General features: G+C 35.8%; 1 protein-coding gene across 1 annotated transcript in view; it reads left to right on the top strand.

Moving 5' to 3' along the window:
• ODAD2 (outer dynein arm docking complex subunit 2) overlaps positions 1-24,741 on the top strand; it is a 66,610-nt gene that overhangs the window by 6,229 nt on the left and 35,640 nt on the right. The window contains exons 5-10 of the mRNA XM_039709809.1: positions 10,546-10,692; positions 10,919-11,128; positions 11,289-11,513; positions 13,872-13,982; positions 14,466-14,620; positions 18,193-18,435. Coding sequence (XP_039565743.1) covers positions 10,546-10,692; positions 10,919-11,128; positions 11,289-11,513; positions 13,872-13,982; positions 14,466-14,620; positions 18,193-18,435 — 1,091 coding nt within the window. The remainder of the gene's footprint in view (positions 1-10,545; positions 10,693-10,918; positions 11,129-11,288; positions 11,514-13,871; positions 13,983-14,465; positions 14,621-18,192; positions 18,436-24,741) is intronic.

The raw sequence follows: 24,741 nt of genomic DNA, 5'->3' as shown, positions 1-24,741 counted from the left end.
TCAGTCAAAGGTTGGACTTGAAGATCTTGAAGATTTTTTCCAACCTTTATGATCGTATGATTTTACAGTTAATTACTTGTGAGGAATAAGCAAAGTTTTGGCTCCTCACAATCCTTTTAAGTATTGTAGAAGAGTAACTCAGTGTAGAGGAGTACTCACACTGCTTGTTTTCAGTTCATGTTGTGGGGCCTTGCTAGTGGACCTGGCAAAGTGACAGACAAACATGGATAATACAAGCCTGTCTACATTTATCTTTTCCAGGTTGGACCTCTGTATTTTTGTCATTTTGACTATGGCAATATAACCCTTTGCAAATGTAACTTTGAGCATGTGACTTGCTCAGCTATTCCTGATGCTGAACACAGCATGTACACATTTTGCATTATAGAATTCTTCCTACTCACGTGTAATTACAGTTCAACAGGATGTTTTCAAACCTTTCATTTTGCTAATAGCTTGCTTCTCTCTGTGTTATGAAGCAACTTGGTACTCTTCTGAGAGCTCAAAGAAACAACCATGTTACTTTTTAGTAAAGACCCAAAATCCTTCTGGAGAAGATACTTGAAATTCATTACTGTTGATGAATTCCCATTTATCTTTTAATTGGCCCACTTATGTACCACCCTCTTTACAGGCAAGACTTTTCTCTCCTGATTACTTAATTCTCAAACTCCCTTTCCTCTCTAGATCCTTCATATAGTTGGGTTTAGATTATAGTACTGAACTTAAATTAGTATTGAAATTCATGTCTCCATTTGCATAAAACCATTCTGAAAGAAGAGTAAGAATGACAAATAAGAAGGTGTATTCTTCAGGCACCTCTGTTTTAGAAATTGACTCTATTCCAGCTGTCAACAACAAAAAAAATATAATGTTTTAGAACTAGGAAATGACAGGACAGCATTTTTGATCAGACAGTGAGTACTCATTAAAAGTTTATAATATAAACTTCAATAATACAAAAAAGTGTTGTGAAAATTCAAATATATACTTCTTTACATATTCATGCACACCTGAGTCTTCCAGTTCTTTAAGTCAGATATAAATTAAAATAAGTATTTGAAGATAAAATAGTTCTGTGAAAATAGTTCCATGTTCATTCTTAGCTGCATAAAGCAAGAACTCCCTAGTGTCAGATAAAGCTGAAAAGAGATGCCTCAGTGCCATACCACAGACAGTGGTTGAAATGTTTTATTGATGGAGTGCTACTTTAGCTTGCACATGGAATTCATTTTAATTCAAGTATAAATACTGCACTTCTGGCCAGACTTGGGAGATTTTTTGGCATTCTTGTTGTTCATGTAGGCAAGTGTTCATGACACATGCAACGTAAGAGAAAATAAATTTATGACTGTGTTATTTAAGTATCTACAAGCTTATTTATATAGAAGCACAAATTTCAAAGGGCTTGTGTTGTTTGCCCATCTGAAAAAATTAATAAAATGCCTTAAAGAATAGTTGATCGAGATACCAAGAAAATGCAATAATTTGTAGATGCAATGACTTTTCTAATGTTTGTTTAAGTTCATGGGAATCACAATAGCAAGACTATAAAATATCAATTTGCAGACAAGAAACTCCCTTAAAACCTGAAAGATACCTAGTTTTTATATAATGTTAGATTGTCATTAAATGTTAAAAAGATGGTTGCTATTTGTATAACGCAAACCTGCAAGATCCTGTGAGTTGTGCCTGTAGGCTCTGTATTGGATTCCTCTTCATGGAGAGAAAATTCCAGTGCTGGGGAAATTCCCTTCTGACTTTTTGCCCTTCTCCACTCCCTTTCCTTTCTGGGAAAGAGTATCCATGTTGGAATTGTTCCGCTGGGAAGCAGCTGCTTCTGTGGTCTGGCTCCTTGTCCTACCTTCAAGCTTCCCAGAGCTATGAAGCAGGAGGTGGAGCATGTGTGTTCCTGCCATGTGTGTTCCTGCCATGCCTCCCCATCAACTTAACAATGAGCAGCAAAATAGATCAATGAGCTTGGTGATGGCCTTGTGTTAGACATCCTTTGGGGCCAGAGTAGATAAAATGGGAATGAGGTGCTCTGTTGATGTTTGTAACAGTGAGATTCGCCCAGCCTCCTTCAGATTTGACATTATTTATTAAACTGGTGCTTCTGAAGAATTGAATTTCTAGAGGGAGTACCGTATTTTACATCTGAAAAATTTTGGGAGTAGGATGAAGGGGTCATGTTTGTCAATTATCATTTAACTAGAAATGGGGAACATCAGGTAGAAATGGAGAGCCTTCTTTGTGGCAGATCTGGGGCTGTTCACTGGATTAAAAAAAGAAAAACAAAAGGGTGAGAGCTGGGCTTTGTGCTGCCCACAGTTGAGCACTGACTATTGCCAGTTTTATGATAAAACTTAGATGTTAATGGGTGAATTGGGCTGGCCAGGAATAATGGCACAGTCACCAGCCCAATTCACCCATTCATATTTAATCCCTTAAGCCCTTGTGCTGTTTGACCTTGGTTCCCTGTGGTACACCTATGCCAGAATGAGGATGAATAGAGTTCTGCAGGACCATGTCAGTTACAAAATTCATCCTTCAGTTTCTTATGTGGAAAGTCATTCTACTTTTGGCTATATTTCAGGATTATGCTTGTGAAACCAGTCAAATCTCACACTTCATGTAATATATTCTTTAATTTCATATCTGTTTGGAATTTCTCCAGTGCAAAAGACCTCATTCCCAGAACAGCATTGTGTTTCTTTTCTACTTTGGATTCAGAGATGGACAAATCTGCTGTCTCTCCATAGCTGTTTGTGCCCTGTGCCAGGCCCAGGAGTTGGAGAAAGGCTGTGGCACTGCACAGGAGCCAGGGAGGATGTTCCCTGAGAGTGGCATTGAGCAGCAGCTCCCAGGTGCCCATGTGCAAATGAGAATTGTGTGGTTTAGCAGCTGATGTATACAGCAACTCTTTTATGAGAGCCATTTATAAATTTATGGCGCTTGTGAAGCCATTGATGTGGCTTGTAGATTTTTCTCAAAATTTACAGCAATAAAGGACAGTATTTTTGAACTGCATCATGAAAAAGTATAACTCTAATGGTATTGGAAAGTTTCCATATTATTAAGATTATACTAGTGCTCATTATAAAAATTTGAATCAGTTTCATGAGCCGTTTATTAAGAAATCAATTGCATTTTGGGATTTGCAGAAAAGTAATTCTATTTTATTCTAATGTGCAGGACCACAGAAAAAGACATGAACATCCCACCCTAAGGAATACAATAGGTCTTCAAATACTAATTGTTTAAAGTGAAAAGCCTAAAGTCTCTGTTGTTTATGGATGTTCCCATAGTCTTGAAATCTGGCCCTGTGTGTGTGATGGATACAAAAGTTAGGATCTAATAGAGGAGTAAAAGTCCCTAATCTGTGTAGGACATATATTGCACATCAAAGCTTTCTCTACAATCTGTGAACAAGAATGAAATGTTTTTTCTTTATAAAAATCTTATTGGCAAGACTTACACGAGATTATGTTTTAGCTAGTAAATACATAATAAGCATATGTAAGTGCATGTAAAATATTTTTGTACATGTAGTAACTTTGTGTAAGGCCCCTTTTCAGGACTGACCACTTTGACCAGCTCACCTTATTTAGTAAAGTGTCTGCCAACAAATCTTTTCCCTCCCTTATAAAAGTGTATGGTGGGGTAATCTGAAGGAGATTTTCAGTTGGATGAAGAGGTAAAGATGAAAAATAAACTTTGCTTTAGTTTGGCTAAGACTGTTATTTCTCAGAAGATACCAAATGTATGTGACATAATCATGTGCCACCTGCTAGTGTTTCATGGCACATGAAACACTAGCAGGTTTGGCTCCCCCATCACCCTTGGCAAATCTGTCAGCCTTCATATCACTCTTCTCTACTGTTCATGAATATCCCTTACTCTCATCTTCCAGTATTAGCCAAGATTTTATCTTAAAATTCAGTAAAGAATGTGATTACTGGGGGGAAAAAAGGAAACAAAAATATGTGAAAAATTCAATTTATAGTTAAGATATGTATTTCCTAACAACCTTGATAGTGCTGATCATGAAAAAGAAATATTTTTATGATAACTTTACTAGGTAGGAAATATTTGGCAAATGGTGAACTCTCAAATTATTATTATAATTGGCAACTTTGAAGCATTGGAATAGCTCCCTGTTCAAAATACCATGCAATCATTCTTCATCCCAAGAGACATATAAAATTCATAACAACCAGTTGAATTTTGACCATTAACACCAATACCAACTCTGATGAATTTCTGTGTAGTGAAGGTTTAATTAATGTTCACAGGGTCACACATTCCTTAGAGTTTCATAGCTGATGAGATGAAAGACAATCTAGAAAAAAAGAAAAAAGGTAAACAGAATTCAGTAAAATTTAGTTTAATTCAGTAAAAAAGGAGAAAGAAGAAATGGTAGATGAAAAATAAAGGACTGAGGAAAAGAATGTAAAATAAGTGTGATTCTGCTCTTTCTGCAGGGTTGTAGTCTATGATGAAAGCAGGTAATGAAATTAATGAGCTATGGCTTTGACACCATAAGTAGTACACTGTAGTACCTTTAAAATAATAGTAAATTGCCACAATTGTCTCAGTCTGACTTCAGATTTTATATTCATGAAGTAGATAATCAAATTGTTATGTTTCCTAAATAATTAGGATGTGATTGTGTCTGAAAGGTAGCAAGAGTTTTAAGTAGTGAGAACAACGTTGTGTGTTGTTTTGAAGTGTTCCACATTGCTCTAGGCTCAATGGAATCACAGCTCACTCTACACACTGTTATTCCAGAAGCACGCCTGTGCTTCAGCCATGTCTTCTCCCATGTTTGTTTTTCCTATGCTCTCACTAAGCCCCGCTTCTAAGTTTGTTTTATTTCTCCAGAGAACACCTGTCTCTTAGGTTTTCATAAACTATTGCTATAATTTTGTTTTCCTTGCAAAATTTTTTTTGGCTAGTTTCAAATGACACTGCCTCTTCTGTCTGTTCAGTGCTTATGAAGCTTCAACAGTTGCAGGCTGTCCAGCAGTCTGCAGAGGCAACAGTCCTTCCTAGTTCAACCCCATTAACTTTTCAGATTCACATCCACTGGTTTCCTAAGTTAGCTGGATACCTAAAATTAAAAAGGCTGTAATAGCATTAAGGCTTTTGTTCTCTTTCTGAGCCAAGTACTAGGCAAAGTTAGAATTGCTTAGGCAGGTCTGACACTGTCACACAAGATCAGTAGCACATCTGTGTTATGGACAGCAAATGTCTCATCTCCAAGTCTCCAGTCAGTGTTTACAGTGTTATATTACTGTTAACAGTGGTGCTATTTGTGTAGGATGTTTTCTTTTTAGAATTTAATCCTAGACCCTTTCTCATTCAATTCTATTTGCCTCTAATTTCTACATGTTCTTTTAAAACACATACATGCTTTATTTTCCTCAGATAAAGTGTTCTTATAAAATTGTCCAGATGCATCTGGGGAAGAAATACACTCCTAAACTGAAAATTTCACAATGGAGTAGAAGATAAACTTGCACTGTTAAGATATTATATATTATCTTGGCCAGGTTTTCTGTGGTTTTGGGGTCACCATTTCACTTCTTTCCAAGTTTGAGGTTTAAGAAGTTACTAGGAAAATATTCTGCTATTCCCAGTCCAAGGAAGTAAAAGTTCATATGTTTGCACATGAACTGTTAGACTCTTGCCTCCTCTGTAGTAGAATCCAATTTCTGTGAATCAGAAAAGGAAAGCTAACAGAATGGGTACATGTCTTGGAAGAGTTTTCAAGAAGGAATCAATGCTTGCCTAACAAAACCTCCTGGTTCATGTAGAAAATAATACACATCCTTTTGTTTGGAAACTCATTTATTTTCAATTTCATAAAATATGACCATTTAAAATACCTCACTGTATCAGGGTCATGACATATATGTCACTTCTGCCACTGTGTAGGGTCAGGGTCAAGGTATTAATCTGCAACTAAAACAGTGCAGCTTCTGTGCATTGTTGTAGTCCAGTGTGAATGTTTTGAAATGTTGTGATGCCTGTGATTTTCCACTGGCTTTACTTATATTAATCTGTATGGTTTACATACTGCCAGGCTGGAGCTAAAGAATGCCAGAAGATTCAGGAAGTGGGTCAGGGAATTATTCCATAACTCAGTTAGATTTGTCCATAAGTCATGTCTTAACAAGTTGCAGCTTGTATGTTTTATAAACTAAGATGAAAAATTGGAACTAGTATTTAAACCATGACAAAACTCAGTGTGCTTAGAGATTGACTAGCATAGAAAAATTGCCTTGCTCAAGCATATTGTGAATTTTATACATACTGAGTACTGCAGTACTTAGTCTTTCATTAAGCTTTATCAAAATTTATTTAGATGTTAAAGTATTTTCTTGCAGAAAATTACAAAATTTTCTCTGTGATTTAAGAGAGTAAAGTCCAACAAAAAAAAAAGTCACAAACTTTTAAACTAAGAATTCTCTTTCAAACTTTACTCTTTGTTTTGGATTTTTTGTTTAATAAAAATGACAATATTGCTTTGGGTTGGGATTCCAACTAAACAATTTTTTCCCTGTGGAGTTTTTTTTGTTCCATTAATGAATTTTAATTTTAAAAGTCTGGCATAACAGTACTTTCACCAACTATTTTTGGGCTATCACATTATGCTATTTTGTTTGTTTGGTATTTTAAAAAAAATATATTGACTTGGTATGTTTGGTCTTAATTTTGTCAAGTAGATTGTAATTGCCATTCAGATTATACATACTCGTAATCAAAACTGGGCTATTACACAGAAGAATGACAAAATTGCCCACAAGCAGCATTTATTCCCCCTGTTATTTAGCCCTAGGCTTGTTATCACAGACATGCACAGTTAACTACCTATCCAGAATTTACTTAATACAACAGAGAAAATACACCTTTACTCTGGCAAAATAAATTTCAGCCATTGGTCTAAACAGTAAAAATCTCCATCTTTGACATTGCCATTCAGAGTAAAACAGTTGAAAGGGTTGACTTTAAAGTAAATTTTGTATCTTTCTTTCCTAACCTGCTGAACTGACATCATCAGTTCAAAAATGAAAGATTTGTATTGACTAGGAATGGTTTAATTTGGATTGGACATCTGCTATTGAAACTTAAGCCTGTATATGTTATTATCTATTATCTATATCTATGATCATAGTATCTATTATGGGTTAATTATTTTTTAAAATAAAATAAATAAATACCCAAACATTTATTATTTATGTAATTTCATGATAGTGAATCACAGACAGTAGGACTAGAGCAGAATGTAGGAAGTCATTGACTCCATCTGCTTGCCTCCAAAACAGCACCAATTCTTTGTGTGTCTTCTGGACAAATATTTTTCTACCTTTTCTTTCCTGTCCTGGAGATTTCATGACTGCTGTAAGCAATGTGTTCAAGAAATTAAATATTCTTACTATTAAAGTTGGTTTTGTTGAGTCCTTTTTTTTTTTTTACCAAGTATAGATCAATCCTGATGCTGTTAAACCCCATTATTTCTCATCTGGACCTGGAGAAGGGATGATGGGCATCTAAAGTGTTCTTTAAACTACCTTCCTATTGTGCTCTTCAGAGTAAACAGTTCCAGTTCCTTCAGTTTTTATGTGGAGATCTTAATTTTGTGATTTTGACGTCCTCTGGTCGTTATCAACTTTCCCAGTATCTTTTTTGAACTAGAATACCTAGAATGAATGTAGCAATTTGAGCAGTACCAATCCAAGGAAGGAGGAGTTCTTGTATCTTACAGGTTACAAATCTGGTTATAAGTCTCTCTGTAAAGTTTGCTTTTTGGTTTGGCAATGCAGTGATATTGATAGATAATAACACCATTGTGTTCTATTGCTAACACCAGATTTCTTCCTACAGTTCTGCAAACTAATCATGGCAGCAGCCAGTTCTCTCAGTTCACGGAGCAGAGTCCATTGAGCTCATCTAGTGTGAAAACATCTGTTATCTAAGTACTTACTGACTAGTTATGTCTTTAGCATAGCCAGAGTGTTCACTATGCAGTCAGAGACATTAAGTAACCATGAGGAGAATACAGTAAAGGTTAATGCATAAAAAAGACCCCTTAATGCTTTTGCTTTCTTGGTTCCATTTGTTGAAATGTTGCCATTGGCTAACAGGATTTTTCCTCTTGATTGTTACAGAAATAAAAAAAGTGATGATTTGAAATTGTGTATTCCTTGGTAACTGTACTTTGGGTTGTGTCTGTATTTGCTTCTGTTTTTCTTTTCTTTTCATTATTTTTTGATCTTGCCTGTAGTTCTGTAATTCTCAGTTCTCACAAGTGAGCTTGAGTATTGTAACAGAGACGTTACACATTCAGTGCAAGAAGATGTTTTACTGATAGTGTAACAGTGATACTGGTTAATTTTCATGGATGTATGTGTTATACTGATATATAGAAGAAAGGCACATTTTAAAATAAATCTGTGTTTAATTTCAAGCCTTAAAATTGACTGTTGATCTGCCAGTAGAATCTATTTTGCTTCCAACATATCAGATTTCAAATGGTATAACAACATGATGCAGATTTTATGTCAACTTAATGGAGAGGTAACTATTTCCATGCATGTTAAAATCTATGCTGTAACTACTACAAGACTTACTGTAATGATAACTTCAAGAAACAAAAAATAATTGTTGAAACCATCAGCAGTATTCCTTATTTTGTAGAACTGATGCTTCAGCACATATGAAAAATATTTTATTGTGGTTTTACATTAAAAACACTTAGAGTGGTGTGTTCATTTTTAAAGCTGAAAAAATAAAATGCATATATATATAATATACGGTTGTATTTTTTATTCATTATAAGAAAACTAAAAGTTGTTTATTTTTTAAAAACTTGGTCCATGTTAGGTATCATGTGCCAGCCATTGTACATGTAAGATAAGGGTATTATGGCCTACTATGTTATGTAAAAATGCAGCTTCACTGTAGGAGAAGCAGTCCTAAGAAGGAGAGAAATGACTTTCAGGTTAGCAATATACTTCTTACAGTTATGTAAAATAATAAAAAGACAAGTTTTCTTTTAAAACACCTGTTGCAAATTGTTTATCAAACAAAGCAAAGTAAGTATCAAAGTCTAATCTGTTAAAAGGCCACAGATTTCATAAAAGGAGAGCTGTTAGTTTTTCTGAGCTGCAGAATATTCTCTGTAGTTTTGTAATCATATTGTAGGGATTTTTTAAAAAATAATTAAGAATTCTATAAGTGTGAATAGACTGATTTCTCTAGGAAAACATTTGAGAAATTGTTACATTATTTTATACTCTAGGGCATTTTTTCAAAGGAGATGAAAATATGTTATTAAAGCAAGACACATTTCATTCTGCTGAATTCAAGATGATAAATACGATTAAAAAATACAATTTTAAAAAAATTGGGAACATCTTTGTCTAGGACACTATGTTTAAAAATTACTTTTACATTTAACCACTTTTGTGGGGAAATTTTGTGGTATTTGTTGTTAAAAGAAATGTAGGTAAAAATTATGTAGCACTATGAATATATACTTCATTTATCAGCAGAAATGTTTTGTCTGATGTAAACTACTGGTCTGAAACTTTATGAAGTAGTTCTCTCACATTCTTTTTGGATGTATTTTCTCACTTGTGATTCTTTACTACATTTACAACAACTTGAAGAGCATGTTAAATTTAAATTCCTTTTGTACTGTGTCCGTCATACTGTTTCTGTTTACATTTAAGAAATATGCTTCAGAAGTTCTGGTTTTGTTAGATTTACCTGTTTTATATTAGCAAACATTACTCAGTTTTGTCATATTCTGTGTTTCATTATGATGTCCACAATTCAGCAGAACATTTTCCTCTGGAAAGGGTTGACCAAAAATCCTTTACAGATTCAAAACTCTCATTTAAAAAAGAAAAGAGATGGGCTTGGGCAGCACAGCTCAGATCAGGATGGGAGCCAAAACTTCCCTGGAATGCAGGAGGTGGATGCTGTAGTTTGATTTACTAGGTACTCTAAGTTGTAACTTCCACATTAGTACCAGCTGGCAAGGTTCACCAGCTTCTGTTGCAGCTGTAGCTCAGCTCTCCTAGTTTCCATGCAGGTCGGTTCATCCCGGATTTTATTGACAGAAAACCTATGTTACAGGTTTAAAAGAATCCACTGTCATATGGCTTAACTTTCTGTGTTGTGTTCTTTGATTTTTTTCTTTAAGTCTAGTGGCAGTGACTGAAATAGAGCTTATCTTAGCTTATCTTATTCAATAGAGCTTGAATGTTTAGAAAAACATTCAATCTGGTCTATTCACAGCAAGCCATGTTAATAATTTTCTACCTGAGCTATTCACTTATTTGAATATTTATGCCATTTACAGACTTTGTCAATAATTCCATTTCTTACTATGTTTGTGTCAAAGAACACTATAGAGTCAAAATAGTCTAACATGTTTCTTCTTTGGTAGTAGTTTTACTAGCACGACTAGAAGTGATTGAGTTTTATATTAAACACGCTTTACATATTTGTTAATTATTTGCTTTATTTTAGGGAGGTGATCCAACAGCCACTGTAATTGCACTGTGTTCAATGAGGGATTTCAATCTGTCTGAAGAAACATGTCAGCTGGCCATCAAAGACACTGGATGTCTTGAAGTGTTAATTAATTTGCTTGACACAGAAGAAATTAAATGTCAGGTAGTGAGCTTTGTCAAATAGAGCAATGAATATGCCTTTTTTATTAGAATATTTTTTTGAGTTTCAAAGTCACAGAGTGTAAAGAAAATTGATTTCTCACTTGACTTTCAGTTTTATTCTTTTCTCCTGATTAAATAAATTTAAAAAATAACCCAGCATTTTAAATAATGTTAATGTTTTTGTATACCTAAATAATGTTTAACTTCTATCGTTTCCCATTATTTAGACTGGTTCATTAAAAATCCTGAAGGAAATTAGTCAAAATATATTGATCAGACATGCAATTGCAGATCTTGGAGGCTTAGAGATCATGGTGAAAATACTGGACTCTCCAGATAACAATCTAAAATGTTTAGCAGCTGAAACCATTGCCAATGTTGCTAGATTTAAACGAGCACGAAAGACAGTAAGGCAACATGGAGGAATCAAGAGATTGGTAAGCAGACATTAAAATTTGTACCCTTGTCATATGCATATTTTTGTTAAAAAATATTACCATGTGTTGTAAACGTGATCAGTTGTACTGATTACCATAATTAGAAAGCAACATGATATCAAATTTTCCCGTAGATATTAAGAAATTGGTATTTTTTTAGGTTGAGCTGTTGGAATCTATTTCGGTGGGATCATCATACCAAGCCAAAGACACTGAAACAGTACGCTGTGCAGCTTTGGCACTCTGGAGCTGCAGCAAAAGCACCAAAAACAAGAAAGCAATCCGTAAAGCTGGTGGCATTCCATTACTAGCTAGATGGCTCAAATGCTCACACGCAAACATCTTGATCCCAATAGTGGGGACACTACAAGAATGTGCCTCAGAGGTGAGTAAACACATACAGCTAAGTTATTTCTAAGCATTAAAGACATTCACCACTAAAAGGAAATATTACATTCTACAGTCACTTAAATGAGGCCAGTTATCCTATCAGGAAGTCGATGCTTTATGTAATCAAAGTGGTTTTGAGAAGGTCACAGCTTGGATTGAAGTAAAAAAACAAGTGTTTTTTATTTAAAAGGCTAGGAGTAATACATGAAAGAAAAAAGGTGAAATGAAAGCCTTAATCACTTTCTCTTTTTTCTTATTTTTTTCATCATACGCTACAGATTTGGCAACCTAAGGTGCTGTCTTCTGGTTAAATAATGCATTTAAATTCTATAAAACTAACCTGCAGGTGTGGCCAAGAAGATCCAAGACAGTGCAGGGCAGAATGGTTTACAGTGTCCTTGTGTATCAGGTCTGATCCATTGCAAATAGAAGAAATGAATACATGTGATTTTTCCACAGATTTCTGTGGCACGTTTTGCAGCTTTCAGTATATTCAGTTTTTAAATTTGAATACAAATATTTTTACCATAGCCATGGAAGCGATTACACTAGTGGGACAGTTCTGTTTAATATCTTTATGAATCTGGTTGAGGGGATTGTGGGCACCCTCAACACGCTCAGTGTTTGCAGGCACACCAAGGGTGGGAGTGTCAGTCCACTGGAGGGCAGGAAGGCTCTGCAGAGGGCTCTGGACAGGGTGGATCCATCTGCCAAGGCCAGTGGTACAAATGACAACAAGGCCAAGGTGTCAGTCCACTGGAGGGCAGGAAGGCTCTGCAGAGGGCTCTGGACAGGCTTGATCCATCTGCCAAGGCTGGTGGTACAAATGACAAGGCCAAGCGACAGGTCCTGCACTTGGGTCACAACAACCCCTGCAGTGCTGCAGGCTGGGGAAGGTGTGGCTGGAAAACTGCATGGTAGGACAATACCTGGAGGCTGAACATGACCCAGTGTGTGCCCAGGTGGACAAAAACGCCACTGGCATCCTGGCATTACCAGCAATAATGTGGCCAGCAGGACCAGGGCAGCGATCATCCTCCTGTGCTAGGCACTGCACAAATCCTGTGTTCTGGGTCCCTCAGTTCAGGAAGAACATTGAGGTGCTGGAGTGTGTCCAGAGAAGGACAATGGGGTTGGGGAAGGGTCTGGAGCACAAGGCTGGTGAGGAGCAGCTGAGGGAGCTGGGGGAGTTTTGCCTGAAGAGAAGGAGGCTCGGAGGGGACCTGTTCACTTGTTCCAGCTACCGGAAAGAAAGTTGGAGTCGGGTGGGGTTGTTCTCTTCTCCCAGGTAACAAGCAATAGGATCAGAGGAAATTACCTCAGGTTGAATCAGAGGACATTTAGATTGAATATTAGGAAAAATTTCTTCACCAAACCAGTTGTCAAGCACTGGAACAGACTGCCCAGGGGAATGGTTGAGTCACCATCCCTGGAGTTACTTAAGAGATGTGCAGATATGGCACTTAGGGATGCAGTTTAGTGGTGGACTTGGCAGTGCTGAGATAATGGTTGGACTCAATGATCTTAAAGGTCTTTCCCAACCTAAACGATTCTATTTGTTTATGATTCTCTATCTTCATTTGAACTTGAGGTGTATTGCATTTCAGATAAAATAATATACATAATTTGTCTTGGTGAATTTGAGGCACAAGACATAATTTTTAAAGAGATTTTACATTATTAAACACTTTGTTAAAAATTAGCTCCTTGAATTGCACAAATTAATGAATGTTCCATGAGACACAAACCTGGCAGATTTTAGGTTCAGTAAGTATGTATTGAGAAGGTGTCATTTTTGAGGGTTTCTTGTATGGCCTAACTTGGAATGAACACTAAATGCATTTCTTACACAGATGATTCCCCGACTTAAAAAATTATCCCATTACAATGCCTGTGGGTTAAATTTGGATGACAATACCACTAAAAAATGTTAATTCTAAGAACATGTTTTTCTAACCTTGTTTTTGGAATAGATCTGTTGTTTTGGCTGCTGGTTCTCAATGAAGTGAGTGGGTACGTCTTGATCCCATTCTGACGCATCTTTTGCTTTCTTGGGTCTGAGCAGGGAGTCTGGACACCTTTCAGAATATTCTGCATTCTTCATAAGCCAGGTGGCTACAGGATAGGCAGTGCAGTACCTCGGTTTACGGGTGATTTGAAGAGCACTGCAGAGAATGTCTGTATTTGCTTACCTCTGAGATCATCAGTAGTATTTTCAAGGCAATGATGACTTGTGCTTACATAAAGTACAAGGCTTCTCAATATCAAATCCTATAATTGTAGCATTTTATTATTGTTGTGATCTATTAATTGTTAATATGCAGGCTTTAAAAGATGCAGTTTATCTTTTTAGCCAAGTTACAGACTTGCAATAAGAACAGAAGGCATGATTGAGAACCTAGTGAAAAATCTGAGTAGTGAACACGAAGAGCTCCAGATGCATTGTGCAAGTGCCATATTTAAGGTAATTTTATTATAATCAGTAGATCAGAACCAGGATTAGCCCTTTGTTTTCATGTCATTGTCAGTTTTAAATTTTCTTAATCTCACTATTTCTCTAATGTGTAAAAAATTATGGAAATGTGACTATTTTAGCACCATATTTAATATTATAATTAGGTTCCTACTTGCTCTTGTGTACAAGCATTAAGTTGCACAGGTAACCAGTGGAGAGTGGTGAGGCATACTGTACATAGAGCTGCTTTGGTTTTTTTGTTTGTTTGCTCCTAAAGGGGGCTATGTGACAGTAAAAGCATTGCTGCATATACAGGAGAGGTTTACTGTCACTGTCTCAGTCAGTTAGCATATTCAGATACTTGAATACAACATTTATGTTTTCTTCTCTATTAACTTTTACTAGTTACAATGTAATACACCTAGCCTTTGAAGACATAATCATACAGACTTTTCCATAATATGTGTGTTTAATATGTATATTTTTTTACAGTGTGCAGAAGATGAAGAAATACGTGACCTGGTTAGAAAACATGAAGGTCTACAGCCACTGTCTGTTCTGCTTGATAAAAGTGAAAACAAACAACTTTTGGCAGCTGTGACAGGAGCAATCTGGAAATGCGCAATCAGTAGAGAAAATGTGTTAAAGTAACAATTTAATTTTACAAGCATTTCTTACATTATCATGTTTTGATTTTATGGGCCTCTATTGTTTTCAAAACTGTTGTGTCATAGTTCTTCAAAATCAGTCGTTATAATCAGCCGGGCTTTCAGCTTAGGTTTTAAACGTAAAAATTGCCACCTGACCTCATCAGTGTAGAGTGGAGACAGTGCTAAATTCCTAGAATCTTAACAGTCAGTGGAGACAAGTGGTGACTCTAGTTAAGATGTAGGTCTCTGAGTCAGGAGATGTACTAGCACATAGTAAACATTTGACACGGGGCCATATCTGATATCCCCCCTCCTGTCTGTAGCTTACAAGCCAGAATCACTGCTGCATGGTAGAGAGAGTACTTAGTACACTTTGATGTTTTACATCAAGAGGGACAGAGACCAAATTATCTAATTGTAGGGTAGGTATCTAGTACGTATTAGAAATATACTGGAGTCTAGGATAACTAGCCTAGGTGCCTCTCTTCTTGACTATAGAAGGGACTCAGAAAAGTAGCTTAGTCTGGAGACACTCACCTTCTAAATGAGTGGAATTAACTGCTGAGAGTTCTGCTGTGGGTACCAGCAACCTCTCAGTACCCAGTTAGTTGCTCAGGGTTCCGAGTAATTATTTGAGAATGTGAAAGTAGGGGTTGTCACTCTCTACCTTCCATGGAGCAGCTTAATGATCAAGAACACTTTACCCTCTCATCTAAAATTAATATAACAAATTCATACATCTTACTTAAAAAAAAGGAATCTGGCTCCACTACCTGTGTGCTAAGTTTCCTGCTGAAATTATGCTGCTCTGTATGTAGAGCATGTAGAAAGGTTAGAAAGAGTATTAGTAAGGGGTAACATCTTCCTGCTACCCTTGCAGGATAAGCACATGATGATAGATAAAGACTAGGAAGACTTCCATGTTTTGCATTCTGGCTTTTTACTGTCCTAATTAAGTTCCCAAACTGTTGGTATACAGGCCTATGGTCTTTACTTCCTCTACTGCTGACCTACTGCTTTTTGCATTCTTAATGGCACACTAACCTAACTTTTCATATGGATGTACCCTCCTTTTCTGTGGACTTTAGGTTTGTGCAGAGGTATCCTGGTTTTGGATCAATCAGTGATGAGACAGACTGAATGGCTCTCTCTGTACTAGTAAACTAAACAGGGCCAAATCTTTCAGGTTTCAGGCTCTATGTTAGGATTATCCATAATCCTAACTGCCAGCACAGTCCCTTACACAGTTTGCCAGCAAATGCTCTCCCAGACAATGCCCAGACCCTCCTTGGGAATGGTGCAGGCAACAGATTGTTCCCATTAGGCAGAATATGGGTGAGGCCACCCTGCATTGTGAGGATAAGAGATTTTAGCCATATGGATGCTGTGTTGTGCTTCTTGTCCTCAGGGCTAGAGAATGAGCCCTAGACTGTTTTATTTATTAGTATAGCTGTAGCCAATAATTCTGTCCAACTGCAAACAGATTTTTGTTGTGCTACTCACATATCTTTGGCAAGTGCTTGATGCTCACAAAGGTTACTAGCCCGGTGCAGCTCCAGCTGAATTCACGTGTTATGTAGTGCTGAGTCTGAAGCAGTAAACCCTGTCCAAACTCAAGATGGGAGGGCACTGAAGAAGAGGGAGTGAGGATAATATGAAAACACCTAAGTAGATCTGGAAGGATGAGCCTGAGTCTGGCACGAAGCTAGAACTAACAAGCCCTGCTGGCTCCTGAAGGGGCACTTAATTATCTCTGAAGTGCTCCAGAGTATTTCCTGTGCCTGGAGGTTGCTGCTGAGATGTTGTGCTGACTCAGCCGGGGCAGGTGCCTGTGCCTGTGCCTGTGCCTGTCCCTTTCCCTGTCCCTGTGCCTGTGCCTGTGCCTGTCCCTGTGCCTGTCCCTGTGCCTGTCCTGTGCCTGTGCAGCTCCGGTGCAGCTGGCGGGGGAGCGGCCGTTCTGCTCCTGGACACAAGATGGCCAGAGCCAGCAGCTCTGTCTGAGAGCAGCCTGCCCACTGCACAGCCAGCTCACAGCGTTCCATCTGTGAAGAACATGAAATGCCAGCAAAAATCAGTTTTGTTTTGTTATTTTTAAAAATTATTTGCTTTTTTGCTCCTTTTTTCATGCTGTTGATGCTTACTCTTGAAAAAAAATTGTAGGGATATTTCCAAATTACAGTGAACAAGGAGATGAAAATATCTCTTTAAGCAAAGGTTTGAATGATGAAAAACAAAAGTTTCTCATTTCTCAGTTACTTTAATTCTTATGCTGATAATCCATCTTGGAAAGATTAATTTTTATTTTAACATCTAATTCTGCCATAAAAATCTCAGAAATACTCATCAGTTGCCACATGAGCAACTGATTCTTGGAAAATAGTTTTTGTAGCTCAAGCAGGTGTTCCCAGAAGCTAGGGGCTGGGAGGAAAGCACAAATGAGAACTCAGTACTCTCAGAGAAACTTTCTCTGATAATTAGATTATATACAGGTTAGATCTAGCTTGACTTACCACATGGAACTGTCAGGGTGTATCAGAAAATGTATAAATGAAGATGCAGTATTTGTTAAGTGTTAAGAATTCCCTGAGTTTTAAACAAAACAAACAAACAAACAAAAAACAAAACAAAACCAAAACAAAACAAACAAAACAAAACAAAACAAAAACAAAAACCAAAAACTAAATTACATCCTTAAAAATTATTCCAGCACCGAGGAAAAAAATCCTGTTATGAAAGGTGAACTTTTGAGGTTTCGCATACATCTTTTTGTAGGATAGGACTGTCAAGATTTTAAAAACCATATTTTTGATTCTCAGTATCAAAAGTTCTACGAAGAATGGGGAAAGTGTTAATAAAAGAGTCAAGTCAAATTTCTGTTATTTCTTAATTGCAAGTTGGAATCTAACATTGTGCTATGGAAATGTACTAGAACTATGGTTCTGACATCAGGAAAATGCAGTGTATTAGGCCTAAACTAAATCTAGAACTGCTCAGGGTAAACTCTCTAAAGAATCTAACATTGTGCTATGGAAATGTACTAGAACTGTGGTTCTGACATCAGGAAATGCAGTGTATTAGGCCTAAACTAAATATAGAACTGCTCAGGGTAAACTCTCTAAAGGCTTATATTTAGTGAAAAGGAAGGGCCATCCTTTGGTTCAGAGAGTGGAGGATGGGCTGGTACAATACTACTCTAGTTATTGGTAACATAGCAGGGAAACGTGCTGGAAGTAAAGATAGCACATTAACTGCCAGTCTTCTGGTTTTTTTCAGATGTTTGTTGCTGTTGCATCTACATGTCAAGTTAAAAAACAAACTACTCAAGAGGTTCTTAGACAGCTAAACTGTAGAAATGTAGTTAGAAAGTTAGAGTAAGACATGAGGCTGTATGTCACACTTAGAATAATTGATTGGAATGGTTTACCTGTATTGGGATTTCTTCAGCAAGATGATTTACATACAGAAATTAAAACTTGTACTTCAATTATAATAATACTTTAATTATAAAATTAAGCTTATATTGGTAACATACTGAAAATACCAACTTTGGATTTATTGCTGTCTTTTAGATTTCAGGAATATAAAACTATAGAAACTTTGGTAACATTGCTTACTGATCAGCCTGAAGAGGTCCTTATAAATGTCATTGGAGCACTGGGAGAATGCTGCAAAGAGGAAGAAAATCGAGACGCCATCCGCAGATGTGGTGGAATTGCACCTATAGTGAAGTTACTGACTGCAACTAATCGGGCCCTGCTTGTGAATGTCAACAAAGCAGTGGGAGGTTGTGCAATGGATCCTGAAAATATGGCGTAAGTTATTAATATTCACAGCATTTTAAATATTGAAAACCAGTTCAGTTATTCTGGTGCAAATATAGACAATTCTATTTCTATTTATGATTTAAAATATGTTTTGCTTTTTACAGAAATGTGTGGGTTAGTTACATACTACTGTAAATTTGAAATAGATAAAAAAACTATTAAGGAAATATATAGAATGTAAAGTCTTTGCATTTTGAGAAAAATCAAATAAACCTTTAGTAAATTGATTTTTGTTTAAGTTGAAATTCAAAGTTACAACCACCATTTTAAAGTGCTGCAGTAGTAGAGTATTACTTGTATATCTCTTTTGTCCCTCTCCATCATTCCTTTTGTGAACTCAGACAATTTTGGACCCTTTTCTGCCCTCTTACTCCTTTGCAAAATCAAAGGAAAAGACAGTCTTTGATTTTGTGATGTGGATTTGTACAAATTACGAAGATCATTGAGTTTTATGATTAAGTGTTAAATTAAATGTTGAGGTCGGCATTTGCTGTGCTTACTGTTCTCTTACAAGGATATTTACTTCAAGATTCTCAGCATATTTCCCTCCTTATACATAAAGGAGGTCAGAAAGAGAGTTTTATTAAGCTCCTCCTGTTCTGATTTGCATAATTCACTTGATATTCATATAGCAGTGCAGGGAATTCTTTTCCTGAATAAGGCTTTTGTTTTCATGCTTTGGCTGTCACCCAGTGGCAAAAGGCTGGATGGTACACAACCATAAACATGGGTTGTATGAGCAGTTAGCCATGTAGCATGAAAGTATAAATAAATGAAATCATTCTAATGACATTTCTCACTAAAAAACAGCCTTTAGCATAATATATTAACCTAAGAGAATTAGCATTGCAAATACTGAGAAACTTAAATGCCAATAAACATAAACTGATATTTATAAAACCTCAGACATACTCCAGTACTCAGAACTGTCACTTGTAGTATCCAGCATGGACTGCTTCATACTGGAATGTGTTCAGTATAAGCAAAAAAAAAAAAAAAAGCAAAAAAGCAAGTTGCCGCTGAAAATTGTGATAGAACAAAGTCTGTCTTGTCTTTAAGAAGGAGAAAGTACAGGTTTGGGACAGCATTTATATTATAGAGTTTGTAAAGAGCGAACAAAGGAATCGAATATTGAATTTGGTTCATATAAAACATTCTCTGTTGAAATTCTCAACTTTAGAACTGTTTCTAAAAGTATTTCAAAACATTAGCAAGTAAGTTAAGTAAGTGAAACTATACTTTTTGGTACTACAAAAAAATGTTACACAAAAATTATTAGCATGACTGTGCCATGTACCTGATGTACTGTGCTAGCTATGCTTTGTAGTACTAGAAAAGATAATGCTGCTATGTTTTTACCAAAGCATGATTCATCTAAGTGTAAATAAATTCAGCAAAATTTTAAAATGTAATGCTTAGTTAAAACATTGACAGCAGTGTAACTGCTCATATGTCTAAATTACTTCCTTAGTTGAGTGCTCTACCTCTTCACAGGGCACTTACAAGCAACCTCCCCTCCCACCACTGACCCCACCTCTCTCTGAAAAAAAAAAAAAAAAAAGAAAAAGAAAAAAAAAAGTCCGTTCCTCTCTCTTCTCCTCCTCTCAGATCAGTACAGCAGAAGTTGAAATTGTGTCTCCTCATCCAAAGTGCTCTCCTTTTTGAGAAGACCAAAAACATGAAATACACGCACACACACACACACATAGAGCCTGTAGTATGACTCTTGTCTGTTTGCAAAACTGAGGCTTAAAACAATAAATAGCCTTGTTAGAAACTACTGTGGAGGTCTGTCTCTTTCTGTAAATATTTTCTGAAGTTCTTTATCAAAAAGACACAAGGGTGTGGAAATATGCCAAGATTACCTTCTAGAAAAAAGCCAAGAAAAGCCCCTGGCAGCCTATAAGTATATACAGGTGATGAGAATTTTCTGTTGCAGCAGGTTGATGCTTAGGTGTTCATGATCTTTCAGATTCATGTAGCTGGATCCTTATTACATTTCTTATTTCATAATCACTTATTTCTCAGAATGGCTTGACAGGTTCTAGGTAATCAGTTCTCTACTGTCTTTTTCCTACCACATTTGTCTGGCCCATCTTGAGGCTTGGGGTTTGGTTTTGTTTATTTTTTTTTTGGTTATATGATACAGACAAGCTTTGTTTACAGTGTAACTTTTTTACTTTGGCATTATAGAAACTTTTAAAATTATGATAGTTTTTCTGGATTCTGCTATCGTTGACTTTCATATGTAGTAAAATTTAAGCCCACATAAGAATTGAGATTTTTCAGATATATTCTTATATTTCATTAGCTGCAAGTGTGTTTAACAAAGTGTGACTTAGAGATTTACTACTCAGTTTAGCAGGCCTCTACTTTGAATGTGCTTATCCTTGCAGCAGCAGGTATGTGAAGACCATGCATACCAAGAGTGGAGCTCACATAATTTCTGTAAATGAGACAGATATATAAGGAAGAGGTTTATGATTAACATAAGAAATAATCATTATGGACTAGAAAAAGCTGAGAATATTCTGTGAAGCAGTGCAGTCAAATTCTGAGGGAAATATTGTGCTGTTATTTTATGTTCCATGGAAGAAGCTTGCACTGACAAAGAGAGACTAATAGGCATAGGTGAATGTACATGTTCTATATGTCTTTTAAATATTTTATTTCTGCCTAGTTGACATTGTGCCTCTTACAACTACTGAAGTAACTAGTGTTACTTTTCTGCAGCAATCCTTTACTTCAGGGCAACTTGAAGGAATTACATGATTCTTACTGACTCCATTGAGCTATTTAAAATAAAAAACAGCAGCCAGCTTCTCTCACAGCCAAAAATGATTTGACTTATCCAAAAAACCCAACATGTGACTGAGCTTCCTTGCACTTATGTAGACAGCATGAAGCTGTTCTCCATACTTGGTCTGCTGTACCACCACTGACAGAGATGTTGCTGTTTATTTTTTTAATGTATATTTATCTTTTTGAGGAACTTTTTATAAGTTACTAAATTTCTTTAACTAAACACAAAGGACTCGTGCTTATTCTTTGACTGACAATAGATTTTCATTTGCCCTTTCCATTTGAAAATCCATAGACTGAATCGCTGGCATTCAAGACTGAGGGCTTAGACTAAAACGTGCAATTATTTTAGCCAAGCAGATGGAGTTTGAGTCATTGGTATATAATACTATTTATCAAAGCAGTCAGCAGCAACCAGTGAAAGTTTTAAGAAAAATGCTAAATTGTGGTTTCAAAAAAGATGAGATTACATTCTGACAGAATTAAACCCTGTAATCTTACCAGTGAGCACAATACAGAGTCAGTATAACTTTGTTTATTTACATTTGTATTTGTGGTCTAAATTGGCAGGCAATTAAACTGAAGTTCTCAAAGTTCTGGTAAGTAACATTTTAGCAGAGAAAGATGATAGATATGACAAACAGATGTCTAGGCTGTGTGCACTCGTGTGTGTTTAAGCAATTCATGTTGACATTTCTACTGGAAATGTTCAATATTAAGTTTTAACTTGAAAGAGAGGTACTATTTCAGATTAACAGTTTTGCTAATTTCAGATATGTTTAAAAAAGCAAAGTAAATTTCTAGAATTGCAAGCCACATCTTGCTCATAATGTTCAATGATATAATGATAATGAGATTCTTAAATAATGTGAAAAGTCTTCATTAGGCAGCTTTTGCCTGTGAACACAGAACAAAAGTAATTTAAAAAAATTATCTTAACCAATCTGCACTGGTCAGAGAACAAATACCAATTCACTGTAACCTAAAAATTGCAGTAATCTCTGAATGGGTTCAATTGCATAAAATTATTTGCTCATAAGACCTATTCTATGTACACCATACATATGTTCTGTGTTGGAAGCAGGAAGGTGTTTTGGTCCTACACCTTGGAGCTGCCTTTTAGTAGGAGTGATGATGGCAGCTGAAAATATCCCTTCACCTCTGCTCTGATCATGTCTGGTCAGCACAGGAGCACATGACAGGAGTGCCTCTTCAGCCAGTTCTAATTGCCATTGCAATTTCTTTTGGTTATTTTGAGGAGCAGAATAATATTCTAAATTATATCATTATAATTACTATATTATATAATAACTATATTATATAATAACTCTATTATAAATTAAAATTCTGAATTATATCTATTCTAAATTATATCAGTGATCAAACAAGATCAGTCTGTGACAGAGAGCTTTGAATTAGAAGAGATGGCCCAGTTCTACTGTGAGATGCCTTGGCTATGCTAAGGAATAGAGACACAACAATTCAGAACCTGGGCTCTTGCCTTTGAACTCTACATATTCCTGTATTGTTATGTATTTACAGTGAAGGACCAAGTGGCTTATAATGAACTTTACTTTTGTAGTGAGTTTCATGCCTGTTTAGATTTTGACTATTAATTGTATTCTGAACACACATACATACAAAAGCAGATCAACTATTCCATAAAGTGTTTGGATCTTAAGACTGTTATATCAGCTAAATATTGTATTATTGCAGCTTTTATGAGATTACATTCAGATTTCAAATAAAATGTTTTGTATTTTTGCTAAAAAACCTGTCTTTTAACAGTCCCACGAGTGATTGCTTGCTCCAAATGTTAGTTTAGTTTAATTTTATCAACAGAATATCAACAAATTACAATAATATAAATTACTTGAATGACTGAAGCCACAGAGTGAATAATGTTCTAACTGTGGATGAATACAGAATTGAATGCCAACCAAAGTACATTTGCTTTGCTTTACGTTTGCTTATATTTATTGTGGTAAGAAGCTTTATTACTTCATCCTGCTAATAATATTATAATACATTGTGGGAGGAAAATTAGGTACAAAAACTATATAAAAAAGAAAATCATAATGTTGTTTAGCATTATGCTATCAAAGCTAGAATTTTCAAGATTACAGGTCTATTTTCCTCTCTCTGTTTTTGTAAAGAAAACTGAATGTGTATTTTTTGTCAGCTTCAAAAAGGAGTTTTTATATAGGAAGGAAGTTAATGTCTAAGCACTTTTATAGAGGAAACATTTTTCAGGACCATTTATTTTAGTGTTCTCTTTGCTGTAAAGGCAAATGCACTCATTCAGCACCCATTTTCTTCATCTGCTGGATTGTGTAGTGAAACCATAGGAAGATTTAAAAATTGAACTTTTTAGCACTGCTTTTTAGATTGGCAAATATATGTTCTCAGGAAAATGAAAATAAAGTTTGTTCTTGCATGGTGATTACACATTTACAGTTCTTCCAGAGTGAGAATTTAAGAGCATCATTCCTGTATGTATAGGTATTTTTAGTTGTGTTAATCTACTGTAATAAACTGCAAGTAATCAGTGATGAACAATGTGACTTGGAGGTTTTATTGTTTTGTTTCTGCTGTTTCCTAGTTTAATTTTATGCATGTTGAATGGATAGAGAACTATACTTTCACATAGTCTGAGCTGGGTTCTGTTGATCTAAGACACATAGTCTTTAAGCAGAAGGAGAAACTTTTCTTCAGCAAATTAGTGGTAGAGGGAGGGTAGTTTACCTTGAAATACTGAAGACCAGAAAACTGAAAAGAAAATGAAAGTAAACTTCCAATTGAAAAGGAAGCTTTAAAAGAATCAGAAAGATAAATCTGCCTAGAGGTTGTTTTTTTAAGTGTGGTAGAAAAATCTGAGCTCAGTGTTTGGCTTCTATCTCTTGATTTTTATATACTTGTTGGAGCTGGGTCATTTATATTTAGACCTTCCTGGGAGGAAATACCCCATGTTGGTAAATGATCAGTACTCTGCTTGACTAGAGGAAAGATTCATAGGTTTTTTTAATTAATTCCAATATAGGAAAAAAATTCCTTGTACTTTCTGAAATGAGAGGAAAGTGATGTTAAAATTGCTTAAAAGTGTTTGAGGTTTGGATGGACTTAAAAGTTTGTTTTGAAACTTTTACTTAAGTCATCATTACGATGTCAAAATATATGTGTAATTGTGTAGTTTGTGCTCCCATTATTTTATTTTGTTGTGTTAGGACTTCTGAATTTGTCCTTTGATGATTTTCTTGCAATTGATTTGGAGATGAGTGACTAAAATAAGCTGTACTGAAACTGGCAGATCTTAAAAATCTTAAAGGATATTAGCCTATCCATAGCTTTGTTCAAAAAGTATTATTTTGAAAAACATAGTTGTTTAAACAGTTTGCATAAAATGTTATGAATAAAGTCCTTACTTATTTTAGACAGACTTCATGTCCTTGTTTATTTTTTCTGCTTCAAATGATGATAGAATTACACACAAAG

This window comes from Passer montanus, unplaced genomic scaffold (assembly GCF_014805655.1).
Source record: "Passer montanus isolate IOZ18808 unplaced genomic scaffold, ASM1480565v1 scaffold10, whole genome shotgun sequence".
Lineage (NCBI taxonomy): Eukaryota > Metazoa > Chordata > Aves > Passeriformes > Passeridae > Passer > Passer montanus.
This window is presented reverse-complemented; position numbering and strand designations above follow the sequence as displayed.